The sequence below is a fragment of the Aristolochia californica genome, unplaced genomic scaffold (assembly GCF_029961685.1).
Source record: "Aristolochia californica isolate CCGP_79_NKW_82.1479 unplaced genomic scaffold, dmAriCali1.0.hap1 SCAF_15, whole genome shotgun sequence".
NCBI lineage: Eukaryota > Viridiplantae > Streptophyta > Magnoliopsida > Piperales > Aristolochiaceae > Aristolochia > Aristolochia californica.
The window spans coordinates 456172-468654 of NW_027181826.1; the positions used below are offsets into that span (position 1 = coordinate 456172).

The 12483-nt window shown below is 37.5% G+C and overlaps 2 protein-coding genes, 1 non-coding gene and 1 pseudogene across 3 annotated transcripts; 1 reads left to right on the plus strand and 3 right to left on the minus strand.

Moving 5' to 3' along the window:
- Window positions 1-255: 255 nt before the first annotated feature.
- TRNAG-CCC (transfer RNA glycine (anticodon CCC)) lies at window positions 256-326 on the plus strand. The gene has a single exon. It is a non-coding gene; the product is annotated as a tRNA-Gly (tRNA).
- A 920-nt stretch (window positions 327-1246) lies between these two features.
- On the minus strand, window positions 1247-3092 carry LOC137952089 (protein LYK5-like; annotated as a pseudogene).
- Window positions 3093-4901: 1809 nt separating this feature from the next.
- On the minus strand, window positions 4902-6803 carry LOC137952090 (lysM domain receptor-like kinase 4). The gene has a single exon (XM_068799161.1). The coding sequence runs from the start codon at window positions 6801-6803 to the stop codon at window positions 4923-4925; it is 1881 nt and encodes a 626-aa protein (XP_068655262.1). The 3' UTR covers window positions 4902-4922.
- A 1624-nt stretch (window positions 6804-8427) lies between these two features.
- On the minus strand, window positions 8428-10353 carry LOC137952091 (lysM domain receptor-like kinase 4). The gene has a single exon (XM_068799162.1). The coding sequence runs from the start codon at window positions 10351-10353 to the stop codon at window positions 8428-8430; it is 1926 nt and encodes a 641-aa protein (XP_068655263.1).
- Between the last annotated feature and the right edge of the window lie 2130 nt (window positions 10354-12483).

Sequence of the window (12483 nt, forward strand, 5' to 3'; positions counted from 1 at the left end):
AAATATACTCGACAAGCCCTTCATATATGATTTCTAATATCCCGAAATGATACCCTGATACCGATATGTACCACACTGAGAAGGGTCCATGTGAATGACACTTATGTCTAACAGAAATACACCCTATACTGATATGTGCCACACAGTGAAAAGTCTATGCATTAACAATTATATTTGGATTAATATAAAAGATTAGTCCATTAATATATTATTATAGTAAGTATATAAATATCACAAAAAGTCAAGCAATATAGAGCGCATCTGGTGTAGTGGTATCATAGTACCCTCCCACGGTACTGACCGGGGTTCGATTCCCCGGATGCGCATGGAAGTCTTTTTTTTGAGTCTTCTATTGCTTCCCAAATGAGACGAAGAATTATTCTCAGAGATTCGTCTAAATCTGTCGACTTCTTCTTTTCATCTTTTTTGGCATAAATAATGGTCATTCATGTTCTTGGATTTTTCCTTCTCCAACAGCAAGAAATTTTCATTTTTTAATGGGTTTGCTTCTTGAATCTTGATCTTGATGTGAGATGCCGGCTCTGTGTCTACAAACTACTGAACCAAGCGATCGATGCCTTTTCCTTTTGTTAGAACTTACGACAAGATGATGTAACCAAAACAACGCTGATCCATGTTGCCGCTTTCCACAGTAATCTTAGCCCGAGTTCTTCCTACCACAATCTGGGGGTATTTCGCCTGCAGGCTAAGTTCTAGCCATCGGCTTTCAGAGATATAAAGAATTCAGGCGTTGAACTGGCAAGTTCGTGTCTACCTATGAGTTTTAGAATTTCCCCAAGTCATCAAGAAACATCTGAGAAGTGCCGATTAGGGATGTATGCTGGTGGTTAAAGAGTCCGGATGAATGAGTTGAACAGTGTGTGTTAGTCATTTTGAAGCGTTTGATTATTGTACCCTTTATTTATTTTTGTCATAGTATCTGTTCTCTGAAATAGTCAGACTCTTATCCCTAATCTCTGAAAGGTGTAGGCTTCACCCACCAGTTAATACAGCCTTGAAATGAAGGTTCTTTGTGCTTTTTATTATAAAAGAAGGTTGCCAAAAGAATGTATAATCTCTGTTTCACATTTGTAGTTAGTAGATCAAAGAGGTAAGACAAAGACAAGGAAGAACTTGGAAATTGCAAGTCGAAAGATTGAACAATGAACTGTTAACCCATATTTCATATTTTCAAGTTTCAAACAGTTCAGCTGTGTTCATATGGCTACATGCTTTTAAGCCTTTTTCAATGTGGGAGGTATTCAGAGTTCAATGAGTCTACCAGAATTTTTGTTAGACTTGATACCATCTCATCCATGCTGGGTCTGTTTGCCGGGTCTCCTCTCAAACAAGCTGTACTTAATTTTGTTACAGCCAACACAGAATCCAATCGGTAGTTGCCAGACAAGCTGGGGTCAATCCAGTCTCTGGGTTCTGCTTCCAAATTTCCTCCTCCTGTTAATGAAACCATCTGTGTCGACAAGAGTAATTCATTCCCTTCGTGCATAACAGCAACACTTTTTCCAGTGATCAACTCCAACATCACAACACCAAAGGCATATACATCAAGCATTGGTGTTACTAATCCGGTCTCCAAGTACTCTGGAGCCAGGTAACCTGTAGTCCCAGTGACGTTTGTTGAGGAAAATTTGTCTGTGTGCTCCATCTCTCCCAGTCTTGCAATTGCTAGACTAAAGTTTGCTATCTTGGCTCTGAGATTTCCATTCAGAAGAATGTTGCTGCTTTTGATGTTCTTATGTATACAGACAGGTTTTATGCAGTTGTGAAGATAGTGGAGTCCATTAGCCACATCCAGGGCAATCTGCATCCTCTGGTTCCAGCTCAGAACTCTCAAGCTACGCTTGTAAGACAGCCAATCCTTTAAAGATCCATTCTCCATGTATTCATAAACAAGGTAGGAGTTTCCTTGGGCAGTGCAGAAACCATGAAGGGTTATCAGGTTAAAATGTTTGACCTTGTTGAGTATTCTGACCTCGTTTGTAACATCTCTGCTCATCTGATCCCTTTATTTTGCACACAGAGCTGAAATTGTTAGTACTCTCCTCCAATTCCTCAATACTGAACACTTTCAGAACCCTCTCAACATGGGCAATACCAGCAAGATCTTCTGGCAAGACCCATTTTTTGTTCCCCTTGCCACCTTCCTCCAGACCCTTGCATCTATTTGTTTTCTTCTTGTAACAATTGCAAGCAACAAAAGTGACAAGGAATACGAGAAAGGCACTGCCAACACCAACACCAACACCAATTCCAGTGTAAAGATAAATTCTTTTACTTAATCTTTTGTTCTTAGCAAGACGGACAGGCGGAAGAGGGGAGACAGGCAGTGGTAAATGGGTTTGGGTTTGGGATATAGAAGGAGCTGTTGTTAAAGGGATTAAAATTGTTGTAGATGGGTCGATGATAGTTTCAATATCTGAGAACTTATTTGCATCAGCTGTACTTTGCAGGCTAGCATTAAATCTATCACTGATATCAGATAAAGAATCATTCCAAGATATTGAGTAAGTTAGCAAATACAGGATGCCATTCTCAATCTGTTCACTTGTAGGACAGGCACATCTGAGAGGAACTGTTAGTTCTAGGCCACTGTGCATTTCAAACTCAGAGAACCTGTTCTCATCTTTCAGAGAACTGCATGAAGATAGCCCTTCATAAGTGTCATTTGCTATGAGAAAATAAGTTTCATCATCACTCCGAGTAACATAAGAGGAATTTGCCTGATAATACTTACCTGAACAAGAACAAGTTACAGGTATAATCACTTCCTTGTTTATGTCAAAGTCTGCAGTGGCTGTGACATTGTTGACACGGGCAAGCTCTGAAGGCTCTACTGACATGAGGTCCGATATGGCTGCTACAGAATCATAAGGAGGTTGAGATCTAAATATCAAGAAGGTTTTACAATCTTGGAATTTCCCGTTGCAATTGTAAAGATAATCTGGAGAAGGGCTTTCTCTATCATGGGGAATACAGTCTAGCATTGAATTTCCTGAATATTCCTGTTGAGCATTAAGATTTGCACTGAAAGAGCACAAGAAAGTGATGAAAAAGAGGAGAATTTGTTTCATCTTCTACAGAAATGGATTGATGATTGATGGTGAGTCGAATTGGAGAAGTCAGGGATGGTCTAAGGATGCATCTGATGAAAGAGACAGAAGCGCGTTAAGGTCTAAAATATGAGAGTAGCTAAAATGAGTTGTTGACTATAAATAAATAGAACAATTTATACTCTGTTCTATCAAGGATTTAACGGGAAATGGGACGTTGTCTTCCCTGATTCGTGTTTTTTCATTGACAGAAGGGAGCGTCGTACTCATAGAAGCTTCTAAAATGAATTTACAGATTAAAAATGTTTCAATATTTAAATAAGAGCTCATGTGCTCTCATCGGAGAAAGAATATGATAGGAAGGAAACCAATATCATAAAACAACCTGTCTGCAAGTCAGACCAAGTCTTCCACCATTTCAGATTTGATCTTGATGTAACTTGTCAGGAACTTGTTTTCGCTAATTTATAGGATGACCAAGTCGAGAGAGAACCCACTTGTCCGCAGAAAATTATTTCGATGAAGATTATACCGATTTCAAAGTGATTCACTTAAGGTCAACCCAACTTAAAATTTGAAGTTCATCTTCGTCTTATGTTTCAAATTCATTTTATTCAATTATATGAGATTTAATTTCAAAATTTGGTGTTAGTATAGACGAGTTCATATACACTGAAAACAATTTTCAGTGTTAGTGCCCTAAAATGAGAAAAATATCAAAAATAAGAAAATTAGTAATTTATAATAGTATACTTAATTAAAACATAATACTTAAATCCAAAGTTAGGTAAAACAAACATGATTATAACACAAATAATTTAAGATATAATTAAAATAAATTAATATACTAATTAATTAAATTAGATATTATATTTTTTTATTGCATTTTATTGTACATTAATACAATAATTACGTGAGCCAATTAACTGTGCACATGGTTAATTATAAAAATAAATAAATAAACAAGAAATTTTTATCAAATACTAACTTTAATACACTATATTTTTTACATATTATTGCATTGTCCAGAGGAAAAGCAGTACTAGAGGCAGTTGGGGCAGACGAAATTGCATCGTCCAGAGGAAAAGCAGTACTAGAGGTGGTTGGGGCAGACGAAATTGCATTGTCCAAAGGAAAAACAAGCTGAGAATAGGATTTGCAATTTTTTTTAATAAAAAAATCGCATGTGCGAAACTCGCACGTTGTGTGGGACGGGGCGTCGAGGGGGGGAAATAATTTTCACCTTCAACTTAGGTGTCCAAACTTAGGTACCCGGGGGGTTCTGTGTCACGCCGACGAGAGCGGTGGCCAGCTGATCTGACGGCGGTAGCAGACGGTGGTAGGAGGTGACGACGACGGGAGAGGGTTCAGTGCAGCTGCTTTGGCTGGGATATGACAAGGCAAGGGCGATGCTATGGGAGTCGACGGTGATGGCAACGAGAGGCAGAGAAGGCGATGCACGGGGGGAAGGATTAGGTGCGGCGGCGTCGGAAGAGGCACTGGTGGAGAGAGGGAGAAGGAAAAAGCGAGAGTGAGAAGGGAGATGGAGGCCGAGAGAAAAAAAAAATTGAAGGAAGAAGGAAACGAGAGAGGGAGAGATCGAAAAAAAAATTCGACGAGGGTTCGAAACGCCGCGCCCGCTTCATCCAGATAATTTGTAATATACTGCGGAATCCGAATTCCCGAAATTAAACCGTAGAAATGATTTTCGGATTCATCTTTAATCATCGACATGGTTTGAACGTTGGTGCTTAACTTACGAGTTATCAGATGAACTGAATAACATAATCAATTTAAGTTTTATAACAAACAAGAAACAACTACAGTGATTTCACCCTCTCATGAACTCGATTACTCCAAATTCAATGAAGCAGCTAAAATTACCCCTAGGGATTGCACAATCTTATCCATAGTCGGACGGCTAGCAGCATCCTCGCTCAAGCATCTGTCAATCAATCTAGCCACGTCCAGGACTATATCCACTGGGTAATCCCCTCTCAAACCAGGATCAATGAAGTCAACAAGCTCCTCTTTTGCATTCTCCTTGCTCAGAAGATCTATGAAAGCAACTGATAATAGCATCTCCCTTCCATCCCTCTGAACAACTGCCTCCTTTCCTGAGATCATCTCCAGGAGCACTACCCCAAATGCATAAACATCAAGTTTTGAGGAGATGAATCCATTCTCCAAATATTCAGGGGCCATGTAGCCTTTTGTCCCCATTATATGCCTCGTAAAAGTAACATGTCCATCCTGCTCTGTTGTTGCCCTCGCCATGCCAAAGTTTGCAATCTTTGCTCTGAAGTTTGCATCCAGAAGAACGTTACTGCTGTTTATATTCTTGTGAACATGGCTGGGTTCAGTGAAAGTGTGGAGATAGTTAAGACCATTTGCAATATCCAGAGATATCTGTGCTCTTTGCACCCAGCTCAAATTCTTGGAACCATCCAAACTGTGGATCCAGTCATGGAGGGGGCCGTTTTCGGCAAACTCGTAGACAAGATACCAGTTTCCTCCATTGAAACAAACACCTGAAAGCCTGATCAGGTTGTAGTGGTTGATCTTTTTGAGTAAGTCTATTTCCTTTGATACATCTCCATTTATCCTTTTGATAGCAGCATAGTCCCCCTTAATAACTCCACGATAAACTGACCCTCTAATCTTACTCTTGGAGCTGAAATTGTCAGTTGACAACTTCAGTTCTTCGAACGTGTAGAGTTTCAGTTTATGCTTAATATCACCCAACAGAAGCGCTTCGGGTGCCTCCCCAGATTCGTTCACTTTCTCAAGCTTTTCTGACTGGCTTGATTCTGAGTGGCTTGAAACGGGAATTTTAGTGGCTGTCGTTCTCTTTCGTCTACGAATAATGAAGAAAAGAGAAATAGTAGCAATTAAGATGACAAGACCCAGCACAACCCCAATCACCACATAAACCCATTTTCTGCTGGATTTGTTGGCTGGTGGTGAGGAAGAAGGTGGAGGTGGTGTTGAAGAAGGTGGAGGTGGTGTTGAAGTTTGAGAGCTTGAAGGCTGGTTCTGAAGGGGAACCAGCAAAGTTGTAGGAAAGAAGATAGTTGGGTCTGTCAATGAATTAGCATCAAGGGTACTTTGGGTCTCCACATCAAATCTCTGGCTTATAAGAGAAACGGTATCTCCTGGTATAATCGTATAAGTCAGCAGATATTTCACACCATCTCTGCTTTGGTTTGCTGAAGGACAAGCACACCTAATGGGGACATTAATCTCCTGATCCGGAAGCAATCTCGTAGCATTAATCGCGTTTTGCTCTTGCAGGGCTTGGCAAGTAGAAAGACCTTGATATGTGTTGTTTGCGACACTGAAAAGGGTGTCATCATTCAAAATTACATAACTTGAATTTGCTTGGTAATACTGACCTGAGCAGGAGCAGTCAACAGGAACAATCACCTCCTTATTTATTGGGAAAGACGAACTCTCCGAGACTGAATTTATTTGAGAAAGCTGAAATGGGTCCGAACCAAGCAGCCCAGAAATCGAATTGACAGAATCATATGGGGGTTGAGACCTGAAGATCAAGTACGCTTGGCAACCTGCTGTTGGGCCATTACAGTCATAACCCAGAACTGAAGAGGAGGCGTCTGTATTACTACAGTTTAAATTAGTCATTCTCTCATACGGTTGCTGAGCAAGAATCACAGAGAAGCAACAAAGAAAGTGGATAAAGCAGGCAAGGAAGAGAGGCTGAAAACCCATTGAGAAAAAGAAGATAAGAAACGGAGTTCTCTCTGATCGTATCAATCGACAACTAATCACTTCTCTTTTTTTTTCGTTTTTGAAGGAAACCCAGCTTGGAAAAATTCATGTTCTCTGCAAGTGATTATGGCAATATTGGAAGAACTTGGTAGAGGACAAGAGTTGACCATCTCTATCAGACGAAATTTCAGGTCAGAGATCTTTACTGTATCTTCCATGGAGGGCGGCGTTTGACCAGAGCACGTTCAGAACACCAAAATTTCGTATATTAGCAAGCAAAATTATTAAGATATTCCTATAATAATTGTAATTTTCACACATTTTTTAATCAAGTTTCTTATGAGCTAGTTCACAAAGGTGTTGTTAGACTAAAACAGCATCAGCCCAAGTCCCATTTATGAAGTGACATTAGCCCAAAAAGACTAGAACATGTAGCAAACCAATAAGACCTAATTGTTGTGGGTTCAGACCAACAAGTCTATGAATTTGTAATGGGGATTTCAATTACATGAGATATGGTCCCATATATTTGGAACCAGTCTATGGACTAAATAGACCTGAACCAAGTTGTGCAAGTAGGGTTGTAAATGGGTAAATGGATAAAATAATTTATTTTTATAAAATTAGTACAAAAGTCAAAATATTCGACTGAACAATGTTTTTCTCTTGATTTTTATAAAAGAGAATGGTGTAAGAGTTGTAAACATTCCCCTAGCATGGTGACCTAAATGGGGAAACTCCCCTGACCAAAATTAAAATTATAAAATTATCTTTAAATATTATTAGGTGATTGGGTAATCGAATAATCATTATAGAATAACCATTGTCCATATAATTTCCATTTAATAAGTGGTAACTGGGAAAATGAGTAAGGATAATTAGGTAAGGAGTTTTATTCCATATCTATTTGTAAGGGTGACATCGAGCCGAACTAAGCTTGAATCTGCATATATTTGAGTTTGGCTTTATCTAAATACTTTGAACTCGAAGTCGGCCTTGAGCCTAAAATTGGAATTGAGCTCAAACCCAAAAATGTTAACCGAGTTTGAGACCTAGATTTAAAACTATAAATATAAAAAATAAAAAAATAAAGAAAATATTGTGTTGAACTGCAAGCTATCAACTTTGCAAACATACTAATGTATAATAACCAGCTTAATAGACCTAAAAGAAAAAGCAAATACCTCCATCAATAGTGTTTATTCTATTGACAAATAACAACATTAGATGTTGAGGGACCCAAAAGGGCTGAACAATCGATCATTTTTGAGGTTTGAGGTTTGAGGTAAATAAGAATAATTATCAACCAACTAAAGAGGGAATTGATGAGAGCAATAATAGTAAAGGGTATTTTTGTAAAAAAAAATATGTTAACTAGTCGACTAGCGATCTACAAGCTAAGCTTGGAAAATCTCGAGTTTGGCTTATTATACTTAACAAACCTTATTTTAAATTTGAACTCGAATCGAGTTCAAGTAAAAACTGAACTGAGCCGAGCATTTTTTAAGCTGAACTCGAACAGTTTACGAGCCGGTTTGGCTTGGTGCCACTCCTATCCATTTATAAGGAACCGAAATAAACAGATAATCAAAGAAATAGATAAAATTGCCGCTCCTCAATTTGCTTACCCAGCAGGACCGTTGACAATTTGAATCTCGTACCCACAAACTGACTGTTCCCAATTCAAAGATGCATCCAAAAGTTTTGATAAAACCTGCACAATCTCAACCATGGAAGGCCTATTTTCAGGGTCCCTACTCAAGCAACTTCCTATCAGTTTAAAGATGAGCATAGCCAAATCAAGAGGATACTTCCCATGTAAAAAAGGATCTATGAAGTCCTCAGTCCTCTCTCCAAGTGCTTCCTCTTCACTCATGAAATCAATGAAGGCCTCTGCTAAGAACACGTCTCTTCTTTCACCCACAATTACTGCTTTTTTACCTGAAACAGTCTCCAGCATCACAACGCCAAAGGCATAAACATCAACATTTGCTGAAACCAAACCATGCTCCAAATACTCAGGTGCCATATACCCTTTTGACCCTGTTATATGTCTGGTCAGTGCATACCTACCTTCTCCTCCTTCAGCTAGCTTCACCGTTTCAAAATTGGCTATCTTGGCTCTGAGATCACTGTTTAGGAAAACCCCGCTGCTGGTTACATCCATATGCACTTGCCCTGGTTCAATGTAATTGTGAAGATAATTCAGACCATTGGAAACATCCATTGCTATCTGTACCCTCTGAGTCCAGCTGAGAAACTTCGATTCACTCTTGTCATGGATCCAGTCTGTAAGGAGCCCCTTCTCTGCATACTCAAAGACAAGATAGCACTGACCCTGATTGACTGAAAATCCCAAAAGCCTAAAAATGTTAAAATGATTCAACCTCGATAGAAGGCTGATCTCCTTTGAAGCATCTGCATCCACCTTTTTAATGACAAACGCATTCCCATCAAGGATTCCTTGATAAAGGGTGCCCCTGATTGCCCTCGTGGTACTGAAATTTTCAGTGGCTAATTGCAATTCCTCAAATTGATAGTCCCTCAGAGTACAGCAAACATCAGCTACTCCTGCAAGAAGCTCTTCAGGATTTACCAGTTTGTGATGTGGGTTCACAAAGTTCTCTCGTTTTACAGCAGCAGTGGTTTGATCAACTTTGCCAGATTTTCCTCTATAGAAGATATAGAAGATAATGAAAGAGACAAGCAAGACTAGGACACCTGTTGAACATCCAGATACAACCAAGACCCACCGTCTCTTTCTAGAAATTTTACCTGATGCAGAGAAACTTGGTGGTGGTGGTGGTGGTGGTGATGGTGGTGGTGGGGATGGTGCTATTCTTGGCCTGTTGTTAAGAGGGATGAGAAGGGTGGTGAATGGGAAGAGATATTGGCCATCACCTGAAAGCTCATTGGCATCCACAATACTCTGTGGCTCCACTCCAATCCTCTGGCTTATGCTTGGCACTGAATCACCTGCTGTTACAGTGTAAGTTAATAGAAACTTCACTCCAGAATTTATCTGCCTTCTGGTGGGACAAGCACACCTGACAGGAACAGTAAGATTTGTACCAGAAAACAAGATTCTGGGTTTGTCTCTGTTCTGATAGAGCAGAGCATGGCAAGTGGTGAGACCCTGGTAAGTGTAATTTGCAATTATAAACTGAGTATCTCCATGCACAACAACGTAAGACGAATTCGCTTGATAGAACTCACCCGAGCAAGCGCATTCCACCGGAGCAATTATCTCCTTGTTGTTTGGGAAAGTTGCAGTCCTGGAAACGGAATTTAGTTGAGAAAGAAGAGATGGGTCTGATGTCAGGAGGTGTGAAACCGAGGCAACAGATTCGTATGGCGATCGAGACCTGAAGACCAGATAAGCTGGGCAAGTGGGTCTGCCATTACAGGAGTAGCCAAGCACGGAGGAGGTATTATTCGTGATTTTACAGTTGGTAAAGTATTTCCCTATATAGGATTGCTGGGCAAGAAGAAGAGGGAAGGAAGAATGTATACAGAGGATGCACAGAAACATGAGAAATGAGGAAACCATCGAGAGAGTTATGAAGATTCTGTTAGTTCCTTGGCTTGGTTCCTTCAAGCTGTATTCGCAGAAATCCCTATTTGATCTTTGTCATTCCCATTTACTGAAGGATCCAAGAAAGTGAGATGCAAGACCCTGAGGTATCCGTCCACAAAATTCTCATCCGTGGAATAATATTTCAACTCGTTTCATCACGCGAAAAGTCGCATTATTGGGGGGCGGCGTTCAAAAAACTGTTTGCAAGACTGTTAGAAGGATAATTCACTTTCTCTAGAGAAAGTGCATTTAAAGTGTTAGTGAACCTGGAAAGTTGGGTTGGAATTTACTTCACCCAGAGAAAGTGAATCGTCCTGTTTCTTAACTAAACCATGGAATTTCACTTTCCATCAGTGACTTAATTACTTCTTCATTTTTCTTTCCTTTTGTCCCTACTCCCCTACTCCCCCATTCCTCCTCTGCCTGTGGTCACCCTCTGTGGGAAAGCTGAGTTTGGTGCCTAGTGTTCGATTACATAATTTATTTTAATTATTTAATTAAATTTATTAAGATATATTAATAAATCTCATGATGTTTGATAAAATCGATCTTATATTATTATTTTATATATTTTAATTATATTGATTAAAATTATTATTATTACTTAATCGTATTAAGTAATTATGAATTAAGTTGTTCTATCAAAATTAAAATTCATGCAATATAATTAATATTTTATTTTAATCACAATAAAATTAATTTCTTATAAAAATTATTATATATTCCATTTTTAATGATGCTTATTTGATAAATGATTTTTTTATTAAATTACTTGAAAATTTTATGATGATTTAACATTTATTTTAAATGAAATAAATACGAGTTTAATTTAAAATATAAAATATAAAATTAATTTAAACATTTTATTTTTTAATTTAATTTATTAATAAAATTATTTTAATTATATTACATAAATGTGAGTTAAATTTTAAATTATATTTAAGAGTAAAATTTATGTTATCAAATTAAAAATATATATTTTATAAAAAAAGTAGTCAATACAAGATTTATGTCAACTAATTAAAATATTTATAATTTATAATGACTTATAATAGCATGCATGCCCTCTTTTCTTAGTTATTTTTATCGTAATTCCATTTTATTAATGAATTCCATGAGACACTTGTCACAATGTTACATTAAGTAAAAAATCTAAATTCTATTATACTTTCTACATGCCACAATAACATAAAAACACAAGTTCTCAAGGAATAGAAGATAGAGTATGATTCACATCCAAGAGAGTAAAGATAGAAGAATACGAGAGGAAAAAAGGAGGTAGAAATTACGGTCTTGGACTTATCCAAACCTTCCCCCTAATAAGAATGAAGAAGAGACAAGAAAATTAAACTAATTATATTAGTGCCACCCTAATTACATCATATATTCCAACACTCAATAATTGAATGAATAAATGTACTTTGTTAGGATAGTATATATATGCATAGTATAATCATTGAAAATAAGAGAGAGAGAGAGAGAGAGAGATTTATGTTAATAATTAATAATAATAATTATTATTAATAATATAAAAAAATATTTTGATAGTTAATATATTATCATTATAAGATTATTTAACAATTATAACAAATTGTATACAAATGAAATAATAAAATTAATAAATTATTGTCACAAGACTATTTAAAATGATTTTTTAGACACTCATTAAAGAAATATTTTATTTATTGTAAATATTTATTATATATTAATACCAGTTAGCCCGTATATTATTTCTCTTTTGCCAAAAACATACTTAAACTACACACAACACTAAGCTTATGCCCTTGAAATTATTTATGTATTTACATAATGATAATGATACATACCATATTATATATAAATATACAGATATTTTTATAAGCTATTTTAGCTTTTATTTTATTTTATATTTTTTTAGGTCGAGTTTCCCTTTCCGGGTCGGGCAGACAAATGTCACCTAATTCGGTCGGGGATTTTTCGCCGGGTCGACCATTTGTCCCGAACACGTGTTTCTGCCGTCGAGAGGAGCCCACCGGCGTTTGTCACACCAGATAATCACGTCCCACCTGTCAAACATTTAATAAACTCAGAAAAAACGAGAATCACGAATGCCCCAACTCTTCT

What these genes read in the sequence shown, in the direction of transcription:
- LOC137952090 (XM_068799161.1), bottom strand. Translation starts at nt 6,803, where the DNA reads ATGGGTTTTCAGCCTCTCTTCCTTGCCTGCTTTATCCACTTTCTTTGT.
- LOC137952091 (XM_068799162.1), bottom strand. Translation starts at nt 10,353, where the DNA reads ATGGTTTCCTCATTTCTCATGTTTCTGTGCATCCTCTGTATACATTCT.